Source organism: Ixodes scapularis, unplaced genomic scaffold (assembly GCF_016920785.2).
Source record: "Ixodes scapularis isolate PalLabHiFi unplaced genomic scaffold, ASM1692078v2 PGA_scaffold2__306_contigs__length_199485367, whole genome shotgun sequence".
Classification (NCBI taxonomy): domain Eukaryota; kingdom Metazoa; phylum Arthropoda; class Arachnida; order Ixodida; family Ixodidae; genus Ixodes; species Ixodes scapularis.
In genome coordinates, this window is record NW_024609857.1 from 186569667 (window position 1) to 186585807 (window position 16141).

The 16141-nt window shown below is 42.8% G+C and overlaps 1 protein-coding gene across 1 annotated transcript in view; it reads left to right on the forward strand.

Moving 5' to 3' along the window:
* The window catches only part of LOC115316236 (relaxin receptor 1), a 482496-nt gene extending 466616 nt beyond the window's left edge, over positions 1-15880 (forward strand). The window contains exon 19 of the mRNA XM_042292126.1: positions 15477-15880. Coding sequence (XP_042148060.1) covers positions 15477-15620 — 144 coding nt within the window. The 3' untranslated portion in view covers positions 15621-15880. The remainder of the gene's footprint in view (positions 1-15476) is intronic.
* Positions 15881-16141: the final 261 nt, after the last annotated feature.

Here is a 16141-nt window from a genome sequence, read left to right on the forward strand (position 1 = left end):
TGTTTGATCCCGTCTTTTTTAACAAAACTGAAATAAGCCTTTGTTAACTGGTTTTAAGGATGACGCGGCGTTAATACTAGACCAAGGATAATATTAGGTGTCACCTTTTAGCATATTGAAGACATGTCCAACCTAACGGTCATTTGTAACCATCACATAGTTTCTATATCAGCGAAAAGCCATGTCGGTTACATATCAAAACTCGCATGACTCGAATGGCCTGTGAAAGCAGCGAGAAAACGATGTCGGTCAGTCACCGAAAACTCCGTGGCTGAACTGGCCGGTGATAACAGAAAGAAAACGATGTCGGCCAGTCAGCGGAGACTTCACGGCTAGACTGGCCGCTGACTACAGCAAGAAAACGATGTCGGCCAGTCATCGGAAACTCTCTGGCTAGAGTGGCCAGTGACTACAGCAAGAAAACGATATCGGCCAGTCACCGGAAACTCCATGGCTAGGCTGGCCGGTGACTACAGCAAGAAAACGATGTCGGCCAGTCACCGGAAACTCCATGGCTAGACTGGCCAGCGACTACAGCAAGAAAACGATATCGGCCAGTCACCGGAAACTCCACGGCTAGACTGGCCGGTGACTACAGCAAGAAAACGATGTCGGCCGGTATCGGGAACTTTCCGGCTGGCGCTGGCCAGTTTAGACAACGAGTCCCCGTTATCGGCCGGGATCGGTTTCTTACCGGCGTCGCTGGCCGGGATCCGCCGTACAGCTCCCGGTACTGGCCGACGTAATCCCAGTATCGGCCGACATGGTGTGCTACCTGGGCATGGTTCTTGGTACTGAATCATTGCTATATAGCAGTATCAGTGACGACGAGATATTTCCAGACAACTGCGTATCTTACAGAAAGGACAGGAACTATCATGGTGGGGAAGTTTTTATATTGTTAGATAATACTGTTTCTTCTTCTCGGCTTGACATTCCGGTTGGGTCCTGCGAGGCTGTGTGGTGCCGGGTTCGGTTATCAAATGGCAAATCACTAACGCGATGTTCTTTTTATAGACCGCCTGGAAGCTCGGCTAATGTCATTTTGAACTTTCCGAAATGGTAGAAACAATTCAGACGGACTGTCTTATTAAAGGTGGTGATTTTAATGTACCTGGAATATCTTGGAATCGGTATATGTTGAAGACTTGCAGACTGCTGTGGTATCTGGAGTGGGAAAGGAAATGATAAACATGGTGCGTACAATTGCGCTTACCCAAATTGTAGAAGAACCGACAAGAGGAAATAACATTTTAGACTTGGTCCAAACAGATCAACCCGCTTGGGTAAAGTCTAGTTTGATCCTACCTGGAATAAGCGACCACCATGTAGTACTTTGCGATATGCACGTATCGGATGAAAAAACACAGCCAAACACTGCACGGAGAATGTACAATTATGCAAGTGGAAACACTGCTGAGATATGTTCTCCTTTAGAAGAATACTTCCAGGAATTTGAACTTTTATCAGAATCTCTTAGTGTTAACGATCTCTGGTTACTTTTTAAGGCAAACGTTTTTGAGCTACGAGACTGATTCGTGCCATCATTCTTATTAACAGTAGGACGTGCAAAAAATAAACCTAGGTTTAATAAGGAGTTACGGGCTCTTAGAAATAGGAGACAGCGAGTATTTAATACTCTTAAAAAAAAATCCTCCTCGGAAGGTAGAGCGAAACTTAAGGCTATCAGCAAAGAATTTAAAACTGCAACGAGAGAAGCAAAAACTAACTTTTTTGAGTCATTTACATCGCGAATTAGAAAGAACCCGAAGGGGTTCTGGAGGCACGTTAAACGTAACAGAAGAGATAAAGTATGCATACCACCACTTGCGCATTACGGCGATTTAATAAAAAGTAGCCTTGGGCGAGCAAACTGCGTAAACGACTTTTTTGGCTGTCTTTTTACCTAAAACGTTAAATTCTAATCATTCAACTCTAGCTAGAACGAATAATGAAACCATGGGGGAGGTATTAATCGACAAGCATGGAATCGCACTGCTGCTATAGCGTTTGGATCCATCCAAAGCGGGAGGACCAGACGGCTTGCCAAGTAGTATATTAAAGTGGCGTGCGCTGTCCGTTTCACCGTTTCTGAAGGTGTTTACTCAGTCCCTTAACACATGTGGCCTTCTCAGCGATTGGAAGACAGCTTGTGTTGTTCCTGTGCATAAATCTGGACCTAGGGAGCTCGTCACGAATTACCGACCGATCTCTCTAACAAGTATTGTTTGTAAAACGTTAGAACATATTTCATTTACTAGGATTATAAAACACATCGACGCGCATACATTGTTTAATCCAAACCAGCATGGTTTTCGGCAGGGAGTCTCATGCAGTACTCAACCAACAGAGTTTGTTCACCAAATAATTGAAAAGTTGGATCAGCCAAGATTCATAGGCTGTTTTTATAGATTTCAAAAACGCGTTTCATGTCCTAGACCTCTACTTGTTCGGAAGTTACATAGTTTTAATATTAGCCCCCGCATAGTTGAGTGGATTCAGGAATATTTAAATTTAAGATTCCAATATGTGGTTGTAAATGGTGCTGCATCTGAAACTATTGGCGTGACGTCAGGCGTCCCACAGGGGTTGCTGCTGGGCTAGTTGTTGTTCTTGGTTTATATTAATGACGTTGCAGAAAATATCACTTCTTATAGGAGACTGTTTGCAGACGACTGCGTCCTATATCGAGAAATTAGAAGCAAAGAAGGAAACTATGCATTGCAACGCGACGTTTTCAGAATACACAGTTGGTGCCAAGAATTGAATATTAAGCTAAACCTGGAAAAACCTGTACATATGTGTTTTTCAAGAAAAAAAAAAGATGGACCTAAAAATTATACATCATTGACAGTACCCCACTACAAACTGTGATTGAATTTAAATACTTAGGAATTTACCTAACACCGTCATTGTGTTAGCACAGAAACGTTGATTTCGTAACCGGGAAAGCTTGTAAAGTAGTGAGATATTTACGACGCAATACCCGACAATTTCCGCAAGGTGCACTAGATTTGTTGTACAAAACATATACCAGGTCGGTTCCCGAGTACGCGTGTACAGTCTGGGACCCACCAACTGCTGTTGATAGAAATAAACTTGAAATGGTTCAAAACTTAGCTGCTAGATATGTTTCCGGGAATTATGGCAGGCCACTGAGCATGACAAGTCTGAAGGAATTCTTAGGCTGGGAATCTCCTGAAAAAGGAGGAAAAAACTACGGCTAAAATTGTTTCATAACATTTATCACTGCAGAATTGGTATACAGCGCGAAAACTACATTCCCCCCCGTCCCCCCCGTCCCCCCCTCCCCCCCCCTCCCCCCCGCATTATATTTCTCATCGTGTCGATCACAAGCGAAAGGTATCGTGAATATAAATGTCACATAAACCAGTTTAAATCTTCTTTTTCACCCAAATCTATCAGCGAATAGAATCAATTGCCTTCGAAGGTTTTTGACATTTTGGACAATAACGCTTTCTTCGCTGCATTCTTTTTGTTTCCCGTGTACTGGGTATGCATGTGCGCGTTCTGTTATGCACCTTTGTATGGCTTAAATGTATCACATTGATGTACATTTTTCCCCAATGTTATGCCACCCTGGCACTGTGGGAAAGTGAATAAATAAATAAATAAAATAAAATGAAGCCAAGCCAGCTCGTGAAAAACAGCACGCCACGCTTTGCCGGGCTTGCTGCACAGAACCAAGTGTACTCCATTTCCCTTAAATGCGGAGCTGAGTACATAGGACAAACCTGCCGATGTCTAAATGACCGCTTAGGTAAGAACAAAAATAACGCCACTTCAAGAACTGATTCATCCGATCGCGGCTCACGCGAACGAATGCATCGAATGCGCGCCTGACTTCGCGGGAACAAAGACAAAGGAGGGACACCGCAATCGCTACGGAGGTTAAATCACCGAATCTTTCCTCATCCGGAACGCTGAAAACAACGTTTCATCGGCATCAGTAGCCTTATAAAAACGGGAAATATAGTTCATCAGGCATGAACTTGAAAAGTATCGCCACTCCCCGAAAAAAAAAAAGAAGAAAAACACACGCACAGACACAATCACTGTAGTTTTACCCGTCCGTCGTGGTGTATTCCTCCCCCTTTCCATCCACCAGTCTTTCCTCCCCCTTATCACTCATTCCTAGTTGGGATCTCGTTCATGCTGGAATTTTCCTGCCCAAAATAAACATTGTCGCTAAATGAAAGAGCCTGGCTGTGCGTGTCCTCTTTGTTTTTATTCTTTCTATTTTAAGTATTTATGTTCAACTCACTCGGCATTTACCAGTCCCAAACACTTGAGGTTTTATGGCCACATAAGACCCTTCACGGTAATGTTAAAGTATTAAGTCTAAACTTATATGCACGTGAAAATTAAAAAGAAAAAGTCAAAGAAACAGAAAAATTGCTCTTTCAAGCAACGGTCGCTTCCAGCAAGTGTTGTGCTCCCTTTTGTCGTGAGCTGAATTTCTCTATTTATTTTCTACATTTTCTTGTTTGATGTTTACCAAAGACTCGATAGGTTTCGCAGAAAAGTAGAAGACACTCAAGATTGGATCGATCGGAGGCTGTGCTCTGCGACTGCGACGAATACTGCGTGGAAGACCAGGCGCGCGCCTTCCCTTCCGTACCGTCATCATAGTTCACGCAGCGACGCTTATCTGTGCGTCCGCATCGTCGAAGGCGCGACGAGACGGACGCACAGATTCTGGAAAGTTAGTTTCGAGGTTAACTTTTTTTATGGGTTGTCTTTAGGGTTCCCTGCTTTCGGATAAATCCCATCAACTCCGAAGAGCACTTGCCCGTGAAACGTGCGACAACATGATTAATCCGAAAAGTTCAGAATTTCGAGATCACAACCGAAAAAGAATAAACTATAAATAAAAAATACAGTATTTTAATAAGAACGTTCAACAGAACGCAGAGTTTGTAGTAATGAAAGAAGACAAACTCAGTTTTTTTTTTATAGTGGATTATTTATATTAAACTATTGACCATAATTTTCCATTTATCTCGTGAAGGTTTGCCATTTTTGGAGCACGACAAAAGTCACTGTTCCGTTATCAAGATTCGACCACACTATTTGTACTTCTTTCAGAGAGGACGGTCTTGTTTTGCTAGGAGTGAAAGTTGTGTACCAGTATAGTTTATGGGGAGGGAAGAGCAGCTGTAGGTCTCTTTTTATCAGAAATTTAGACTAATTTAAAGCACCGACTGTTAATAATATAACATCTCTTTTCAAGAATTGTCTTCGCACGTTTAGCACTGCCAAATGCATTGCCAGAATGCATTTGGCATTCTGAGAATGTCAATTGCGTCTGCAGAAAAATATTTCTGTAGCGCGGTGATTTATTTATATAAGGTTAGTATACAGTTCTGTCCGGGCATTATTTGTATTTATTTTGATGAAAAAAAAAAGAATGGACATAGTAAAATTAAACTACGAAATACTGAAAGTTGGGAATCTAAAAAAAATGACGTGAACTTGCTATTGCAAGAAAAAACGAAAATCTAAAAAAAGCAGCCTTTGTATTTCAGAAAACATAAACTTCGTAAACGCGAAATTTTAAATGGGTCATTCCATGTCAAACGTCCCAGACGTTGCGCTCGACCCCTTCCGATTTCTAAAAAAAAATTCACGGCCTTCTACCGCGACGTCCGTAGCCATGCCCTGAAATAGTTTTGGCGAAAACAATTTTTTTTTTTATGTGAGCGCGGTTTTAACTTTTGGAAACAGCGTCAAACTGGGCATAATTCAATAATTGATGAAAAATCAACTTTCTAGCGAAACACCTAACAATATTTTTTCTTAAACTTGCACGGCTTCGACTTACAATGTGGTTGAGCTTGTAAAGTTTTGTTTTATTTAAATATTTAAAAAAAATATTTAAAATATTAGCATATTTGTTATTTTATTAAAAATATCTAATTTCTACCAGGACCTAATAAAACTTTTTACCGGCTGTCCTGCGGGTATATAAACTATAAAAAATGTTTAAAACCGCCCAATTGAACATCTCACAGTAAACAAAAATCCTGAAGTTGCAAAAAAGTGCGTTTTGATGCAAAAACAGCTGTTTATTTGAGCCTGAGTTGGTCCAAGTAAAAATACAAAATATGGTGCGTTTGGAAGAGCATTCTATATTCTTTTGATTCTGAAAGTTTAATCAAAGTAATTTTTGCTTAAAGCGAGAACACAATTTTTGAACTCTCGCACCACAATCCGGCGTCGCTTCTTAACGCCTCTTCGCCGCACAGCACGCCACCTGCGACGATAGCTGACTCGATTAGGTCCAAAGAAGGAACGGAGTTTTCTGCCGCTTCCCCTTGTCCGTCTGTCCTGCTGCAAGGGAAGAAGCGGCGGGTATCGTGTAATAATCGGAGGTGCCGCCAGCGCGTAGCATTAGCAGGCCCGTTGTGCCCTTTGTACCCAAGGGCGGCTCGAAAGGCGACGCCTAATTCCGGCGGCATCAGCTGATGCGGACTTCTCCTAAAAGGGAAACACGATAATATCGCCGCGAAATCTAGCTATCACGCATACTGCGGTGAAAAGCGGAACTATTCAGCGACGCAAGAATTTGCCGTTTCAAAGTCGATTTAAACACAAACGAGTCGCGAGCCCCCAACTGCGCGCATTCGTTAACACCACATCGCCTCGTGGTTTGAGATTGCTCGTTCTCGGGGATTCTGTTTTGCTGTCTACATCTGTCCTGACGTCGAGAAGAGAGAGTGATTGCGATGTGTACGTAAGAAACAGCTAGCTTACTAGTGGATGCTCTTACCTGGCAGCGCTGAGCATTTGTTGATATCAAGACAGTGGAAGACCACAGTGGGACACAGCCGCGCAAAACGATAAAAATAGGAAAAATCACAAAGCAACAAGAGTAGAAAAAAGCCTTTTCCCACCAAGATGTACCCGACAACTCGAGGTCTACCTGCGTGCGCACACCGTGACACCGTCGCACGCTTTGCCAGGCTCGACGGTGGCGTGCTGTGCAGAGAAGAGGCGCAAGGAACGACGCCGGGTTGCGGTGCGAAAGCTCAACTTCAAAATATCTTTTTCCTCTTTAGAACAAAATTATTTTAACTAAACTTTCAAGAACAAAATAAAATAAACTCTTTTGTAGAAGTCACCATGTTACGTATTTTTCTTTGGGCGACCTCAAGGCAGAATTGACGGCTCTTTAAACGGCAAAACGCAATTTTGCACAAATTTAGTTTATTTTGTTTATGCAAGATACCTAGTTGTACGGTCTGAAACCTTTTCTTATGTACAGTATAACTACAGGGCTGTCAATAATAGTATTTACAGTCGCATTCAGCGAAGCCATAGTTTGTAACAAAACTAAAAATATGCTAAAATGCTCATATATTCCTTATTTTTTTTTTTTAACTGCTTCGAGCATACCACATTTTATGACCATGATTATTTATACATAGCAATCCAAATACGTAGGCTTTCAGGCAAAACTATTCAGGTGTTCCGTAGCAACTCTTACTTTTCATGAATTCTTGAATGACTCGTAGTTCCACCCCCTTTTACTGGTTCAAACCGCCATCACCCCATGAAGTTTGTTTTTCGTAAAAAAAAGCAAAAAAAAAAAAAAAAAACAAATACGTTAGAGAGGCACCACAAACGTTACGATGAAGAACCGTCAATTTTATTTTAGGAATCGGAGGTGGCCATGGGACCCTTGGCATGGCATGGAGGAGTCCTGTGCAGTTGATGCCGCCCGTCGTTAAGGCATGGCGTTTCGAGCCACCCTCGGGTACAAGGGGCACAATGGGCCTGTTATTGCTACGCGCTGGCGGCACCTTCGATTATTGCACGTTACCTGCCGTTTCTTCCCTTTCAACCGGAAAGACGGACAAGGGGAAGCGGCAGAAAATTCTGTTCCTTCTTCGGACCTAATCGTGACAGCAATCGTCGCAGGTGGTGCGCTGTGCGGCGAAGGGGCGTTAAGAAGCGACGCCGGGTTGTAGTGCGAGAGTTCAACTTCAAATTTTTGTTTTCTAGCTTTTAACAAAAACTACTTTGATTCAACTTTCAGAATCAAAAGATTATCAATTTTTCTTCTAAACCTACTATATTTTATATTTTTACTTGGACCACCTCAGGGTGAAATCAACGACTGTTTATGCGGCAAAACGCACTTTTTTGCAAATTCAGGATTTTCATTTACTGCGAGATATTTCATTGAGCGGTTTTAAGCATTTTTTATAGATTATATACCTACAGGACAGCCGGTAAAAGGTTCTATTAAGTCCTGAGAGCAATTGGATTTTTTTAATAAATTAAGAAATCTGACAAAATTTTCAAAAAGTTTTAGTTTCTTTAAATATTTAAAAGAAACTAAACTTTACAAACCCAACCACATTGTAAGTCGAAAGCCGTAGAAATTTAAGAAAAAATATGTTAGGTGTTTCACTAAAAAGCTGATTTTTCATAAATTATTGAGTGATGCCTAGTTTCACGCTGTTTTTAAAAGTTAAAGCAGCACTCAGATCATCAAAAAAAATTCTTCCCAAAAACTATTTTAGGGCATGGCTACAAACGTTGCGTCAAAAAGCCGTAATTTTTTTTTTTTTTTTTAGAAATCGATAAGGGTCGAGCGCAACGTCTGAGACGTTTGACATGGAATGACCCAAATACATTTCGCGCTCCAGATGCGTTCAAGAAAAAAAAAACTGGTGTTGCGTTTGCTAGGGGTTGAGTAAATCAATATTTACGAGTCTAGCTATACTATCTGACAGAATAAGAAAGGCATGGCGTGACTCTTGAAACGCCTGTCCTCCAGCATCCGCTCCATGCCCTCCGCCCTGCCGTAGGGCTAACGCCAGCTCAAGGTGCACGAACCGCCGAAGCGTTGACGAAGGCTGGAAGCTCGCGCTGAAGCCGGGACAAATGAAGCCACTTCCTTCTCTTATCAACTTGTGATTGGCTGTAGGCATCCTTTAATGTATTATTTAATTACGATAAACAGAAATACCTTTGATTTCTAAAGACGCGGAGCAAGAGCACGGGGTGATATTATTGGCGTCGAGAGTAGTGTGTTTTTTTATTTCACTTTGGTGGATGTGGGTATGCGCGTGTTTGCTCCTCGTAATAATACATTTACATTTTTAGAGCAGACAAATGCTATAAAATATTCTAAAATGAGTGATGTTCCCACACGCTTCTTCGAGGAAGTGCACCCGTGGCCGAATGGTTTAGTGCTCGGCTCTCACGCAAAGGGCTGGGGTTCGACCACTGACAGCGGACGTACCTTTTTGTTATTTCTGTGAATGTCGCGTTCAGGTAAATTAGATAACACTGCTGCGTCTTTGAGGTCCAAATGTTCTACGCGCCGAACATTGTACGCCCATTGTTCCAGAGCCCGCGCGTGTACAAAAAGGGCTCCGGTTGGCGAGCCGTGGTCGGTCTCGCCCCAGCGCTCGATCCTGCTGTCACGCCACCTTCGACGCCTGCGACGCTAGCCTTTTTTGTATTTTGTTTAGGGCACAAGTTCGCCCCGTGAAACGTTTAGTTTCATTCAGTCATTCGTCACCTCATCAGTTGCCATTCGTGACAATATGTAAGAAGGATTAAGCATGTACATTAGTGAAAACCAGATGAATCGCCCCTTCCGATGATTTGTACGCATCCTACAATGGACCATGAGTCACAATCATGAAACGTGAATGCGTTAAAGCCACGAGTGTTTCATTTAAAACAAATACAGGCCCAGTATCGAATGATGGGCGTGTTCATGTTAAGTATATAATCACCTTGATGACATGAGGTCCATGTCATCACAGTCGCATCAGATCGCAGTCAGGACGATAGATTAATTTACTTTGTGTGTTCTTTGCTTCTGAACACAGCCCAAACGCGACTATAATTAAAAAAAAAGAATATTAGCGTGCTTAACATAAACACTCTAAATATACTTTGACAGTGCGGAACCATAGAAGCGGAATAAAAACCACGCTGCTTGATTTCCATCATAAGGTTCCCCTACGTAAGGCAGACCTTTAGGCACGTACAAATGGCACTATAGGAGATCAATACACGTCATCGACGGCCGGGTCATTGCCACAGCGCTGCGTTACAGCAAATACACCACAATCGAGACTGGTCGGAAATGGAACTCGATCACTCTTTGCAACACACTTTCATGTAAGCGATAGGAAGCGACTAAACAAAAGTTCGTCTGCCAACGTGCGCCACCTGTGCGAGAGTGATTTCCAATCAGGCTTGCATTTGGCTTCTTTACGTACTTGGTCCTGTCTTGGTTACGTACTTGGCTGGCCATGTGGCTTGAAGATTCGTAAACCAAAACTGCTTTTTGTAATAACCACTAAACATAATCAGAGTCTGTGCGCTACCATTTCTACATTATCACTTATGACATTGAGATCGAGTGCGAGCACGGATTACGCACGGCTGCTGCACCAGCGTTCGACCGAAGCTCGTGTCCAGCCAGCGCAGAAAAGGACACTTCTTGTCGAAGGACCCTCAGTTTCAGGCTTGAGCTCAATTGCTGATTTGGCACTGTCCGATTATCATTGCGTTAAAGAGAACTGCGGTCGAATACGAAAACAAAATAAATGACTGGTACCGCTTTAGTGGCCCAACTTATGACCGCAGCCGAAATATCACGTCAAAGTGAAGCCGCGTACTTCACGAAAACCGATTTTAAAGGTGCGACCAGCTGCTTGTTCTTTAGCGGGCGGGAAGTGGGTTAGCCATTAGTCAAGGTACACTGGCGCAGCACCCTTCTGACATCACGTCGCAGTGGGTCTGCAGTTGATCGATGGTACCGTGTACCGCAGCACCATTGCGACATTATGTCCCGGCCCTACGGCTCTTGATCAGTTTTGCCATTCATCTAACAGATAGTTTTCGTTCTACCGCGGAGATAGTTTTCGTTCTACCGCGGATGCCCGTTACCAAATTTTGAGCCGTCGATATTAAAAAGCAAACAAAAAACTACAAAAATATCAATTATAAAGACAAAAAGATATGCCTGTGATTCAGCTGAAAACAGTCGTAATCCCAAATTAAGAATTCCCGGCTAAATCTAGCGCAAAAATAAGCCAGCTAAATCTAGCAGAAAAAATTTCTCCGCTAAACTTAGCGTAAAAAATTTCTCCGGAAAATTTAGCGCAAAAATCTTGCCACTAAATCTAGCAGAAAAAATTTCTCCGCTAAACTTAGCGTAAAAAATTTCCCCGGAAAATTTAGCGCAAAAATCTTGCCACTAAATCTACCGGAAAAAAATTGTTCCGCTATATTTAGCAGAGAAAGTTCACCCCTAAATCTAGCGGAAAATGTTTTCCGCTACATCTATCGGAAAAAAATTGTTTCGCTAAATTTAGCGTCAGAATTTTCCCGCTAAATATAGCGGAAAAAAATTTTCCGCTATATTTAGCAGGGAAATTTTAGCGCTAAATCTAGCGGAAAATGTTTTCCGCTAAATCTATCAGAAAAGAACTTTTCGCTAAATTTAGCGGGGAAATTTTTCCGCTAAATATAGCGGAAAAACTTTTTTCCCTAGATTTAGCAGGGTAATTTCACCGCTAAATCTAGCGGATAATGTTTTCCGCTAAATCTATCGTAAAAAAATTTGCCCGCAAAATTTAGCGGGGAAATTTCTCCATGAAATCTAGCGGAAAAAAATGTTCCGCTATACCGGGTGAAACAAGGAGACGGTAGGCTTTTTAAATCGACCGGAAAATTCGGTTTCCTAACCTATCGCGCTACGACTTTGTGCAGCGTTGCCCACAGATGGTGCATTTTTTTCGTAAAATTTGCAAAGAGCGAACTTACCTGAGGAGAAAGTAAAGAAAGAAAAAGGCTTGGCTCCTATGGAAACGCAGCGACGCCACCGGTCTTCAAACAACACGGCGCCGTTTCGCACAGGAGACAAGAGATGGCGCAACGAACGCCGCCAACCAACGAGCATACGGCGCCGAGAGCAGGCCTTTTTAGCAAACGATTTTTTCGACTCAAAAGCGGAGCGCGTTCCGTAGGCGGCGACAGTCGCAGAAACAACAAAGACAGGCGCGGTAACAGCAAGGAACTGCAGTTCCTTGTCTGCAAAAGGGCCGGCTCTCTGTGTCGTCTGCTCGTTCGTTGGCGGCAGTTGGCGTCGCGACCGCTTGCGCCATCTCTTGTCTCCCGTGCGAAGCGGCACCGTTTTGTTTGCAGACCGGAGGCGTCGCTGCGTTTCCATAGGAGCTAAACCTTTTTCGTTCTTTACTTTCTCCTCAGGTAAGTTCGCTCTTTGCAAATTTTACAAAAAAATGCACCATCTATGGGCAACGCTGCACAAAGTCGTAGCGCGATAGGTTAGGAAACCGAATTTTCCGGTCGATTTAAAGAGCCTACCGTCTCCTTGTTTCACCCGGTATTGAGCAGGGAAATTTCACTGCCAAATCTAGCGGAAAATGTTTTCCGCTAAATGTATCGGAAAAAAATGTTTTCCGCTAAATTTAGCGGGGAAAAATTTTCCGCTAGATTTAGTGGGCAAATTTTTCCGCTAGATGTAGAAGAAAATTTTGTTCGCTAAATTTAGCGGGGAAATTCTTTCCGCTAGATTTAGCCGGTACATTTTTCTGCTAAATTTAGCGGGGAAATTCACCAATAATGCACAGCGCGGTTACGCCGATGGCGACGCCGACGCCGCTCAAGCCGGACACGGGCGCCTAAAGGCTGCGCTCTAAAAAAATATTAACCGCAGTTGACTGGAGGGGGGGGGGGGGGGGGGGAGAGGGGGAGGAGTCTGTTCACAGGCTTCTATTATTCCGTATTTAATTTCTCCTTATGGTCCTAGCACTACCCTTGGTACGAACCAGTGGAATCAATAAAGCTGCTCGGAAAGCCCTAGTTCACGGCATTTCCTGTGTATAAATGCGCGTGTAACCATCAGCTTATCATAGGTAGTACCAAGAATACGTCGTCACAATATTACGTCTTGAGTATATGCGTCTGTGTTTTTTATTGCAGCTGGACTTTGGCCCCACTTCGACTTAAATTGAAACGGAGCATATCTGGTGTTGGCTGGTTTCACCTTTCAGTCTCCGGGGTGTTCTGACAGACACTTATCATTTGATAAGAACAATTGATTTCGCCTCGACACTTACAGTCCTAATTCTTGCTAGTTAAGAGTTCTCAAGAGTACCAATCACAGTAAAGCCTGAATTAGAAATGGGGCAACGATTCCGCTCTGCTTTGCTGCAAATTATGAGTTTCTTTCGTGATTGCCATAGTCCGCCAATAAAGTGGAGGCGAACCACGTTCTCTCACTCGGCTCTTCTTCGTACAAGAATGAGCCCACCTTGCCTTTCTCTCCCCATAGCCAAACGCTATTTTCTTTTTTCGGGCATCTCCATAATACGACGAACACGCTGATCATCAGTGGGCCGCCGCACCCGTTCAGCCATGTCATTTTCAGCCCACTCCTTTTCTGTTGCGAGGCCGCGTGAAAAACTCTAGAGCACTTGCAGTATGTGTTATATCATACGATGAATGAATGGATGAATAGTATTAGTCCTATATATTTTAATCGTGCGGTTGCTTACTTCACTCAGTTTTGAAACCTCTCAACCGCCATGCCTTAAATTTTGCTATACATGTTGTGTCCCATAAGTCTTAATGCCCAAATATTTGTTTTGTGTTATAATACATTTTAGCCCTCCTCCACCAATCTTCAAACCTCCTTTCTTGAATTGTAACCATTTTTTTTTTCAATCTTCTGTCCCCGCCAGCAAACCCCAGCGTTACCCGTTCAGAGAGGGTAGCACGATACCCTGTCTGCTTCTACCAAATGTTCTAGCGCCACGCTAGATGCATACGTACGAAACACGTGTGCATATTTTTAAATTTATCCATATCTTTGTCATGAACACTGCCGTTATCACCTAAAACTGCAAAGAGCTTTCTCCTTATAAATGATCGAACCCCTGTGTATTTCTTTGCACTGAATCGCGAACTGTGCATTCCACAAGCTGATTTTTCTAGCATTCTTTCCTCCCACATTTTCCGAAAGAAATGCTATCGTATTTAAAGAGAAAACTTGGCAATTCTTAGTGAGCCAGCGAAGGAACACCTTGCGTACAGCCATTCTTGACTGGCAAAATCCTTGGGCGCTGAATAAGACATTCGAAAACGAGCTCTGGGAACAGCTGTTCTCTTCAGATTCCCCACTGGTTTTAGTGGTAGCACATGCCGGGCAATTTTCTTCTTGCTGTGTAGGCACAACTGCAGAGCCACGTGTCGTCCTTTCGACGACGTGGAAATTCTGGCTTGTGGTAGTATATCTTGCTAGCAATTGTGCATAACCCCTTCTTGCAGTCAGCCGCTTCAATATTTGAGTACATTGAAGGAATTGTATCTGATTATCTTGTCTGTTGTTGTTTAGCTTTACTTTACTTATATCTGATTATCTCGACATAAAACGCATATAAATAGCTGCCCTAGAAAAATTATAAAAGCGACTGATGAAGCTCATCACGTAAGTGCGGAATACGTGTCCGATAAACAATAAGTGTCCATTTCGCGACATTTTTTGTTTCTTCGTTCTGCTTGCAAACGACTACTTGGTCCTCGATTCTGCTTGCAAACTTTGTGCAATGAGAAGCTCGGAAATGTTGGACTTCATCCATACACTTGTTTTGTTATCCCATTGTTTTACTAACTCATAAAGTCAAGATTTAAATGCGCAAATATTTAAAATAGCCATAACACTACGACACGTTCCTCGCTCACGGATAAAAAATAAACCTCCACTTCTGCAGCGTTTCGTATACTGCAACAATACAACGCTGTCCTTCAGCAATGGTTTTCCAAGCTATTCGTTGCTGCATCTCTTGAAACCAAAGCACAAATTACTCTAGGTTAATCTCAACGAGAATTGGTTGAATTTGCAGCTGCCAAGACTTAAATGACAAGACTCCAGCTGGCTCATTTAGGTCGGGGCCGTAATTTGGTAATAATATGGACGTTCTCTCTATATCTCTTGTAGAACATTGAAGACGTAATTGAAACTTTTTTCTTTGTGCGGTTTGCACTTATCAGCCTACTCTGTCTTCTTACAGCCGTTACCATCACAATAGCAAAGACCGACTGGGGTCGGCAGCACCCTCATCACCACATCACAACATAATAAATAAACTAATCTAAGAACGTTATCATGACAAAAATAATAACTTAAAATACTTCCAACACTATTCATTCGCACAGGAAAGAGAAGATCAATTAGTGCGATTAGTGGAACGTGCTTAATAAATCATCAAACGCTTCCAGCCCATACTCTTTTTGAGGTTTCCATTATCTACCTAAACAATTTTCGCGACTGATCTTTCGTTGGAAGGCTCTTTATATTATGGTCATTGGCCTCCCAATGATGGGAGTAAGAAATCACGGAATAACCTTTTTGTGTCTCTTGCTAAATCTTGCTTAACGTACTTTTCGCTTTGCAGCCCACCTTTTGTCAGACACGCCTCAATCCAGCACAGAATGGTACTCCCCTACGCACCATGAGCCCTACAAGAACTGTCGCTGTCCACGTCAACGGCAAGCGGAGTCTGGGGCCGAGGAGTTCCCGTCGCCAAGAATTTGTCTGAAACCTTTAAAGTGAAGGAATCCCAAAGAGTGCTCATTTTATTTTATATTCATCGTTCACCGAGTTTGGACAGTCTCTGAAAAAGAACTGCGCTGACGCCGACCAATCGGACGGGCGTTGTGATCTGGCACCGATCTCCGTCTTGTGGTGCTCAAGGGTATGATGCCAAGGTTGGACGCTCACGTCTGCGCCTCCGTGGTGCGTATAATGCTACTTCCAGCTTCTTGTAGCTCAACAAGGTTATCCGTTTCTGCTCCTCTACAGTGTCATAAAATATTTGGGATCATGAGAAGGACCACACCACGTAAAAAAATTCCTTTCTTTATACTTGACTTTCATAAGTATAGGTTGTATTACGTGGAGAGTCCTCGACATATTTAAGGCGTGACTCCATTGGTGGCTTGGTCTTTTGAAGCGAGCGCATACGTTAGTCTCTCAACGTGCCGCGTTACATTTTACTACATTATTTTTTTTTATTATAAAGGAGGTAAGCCATATATTCCAGAAATTATCAAATAGGAA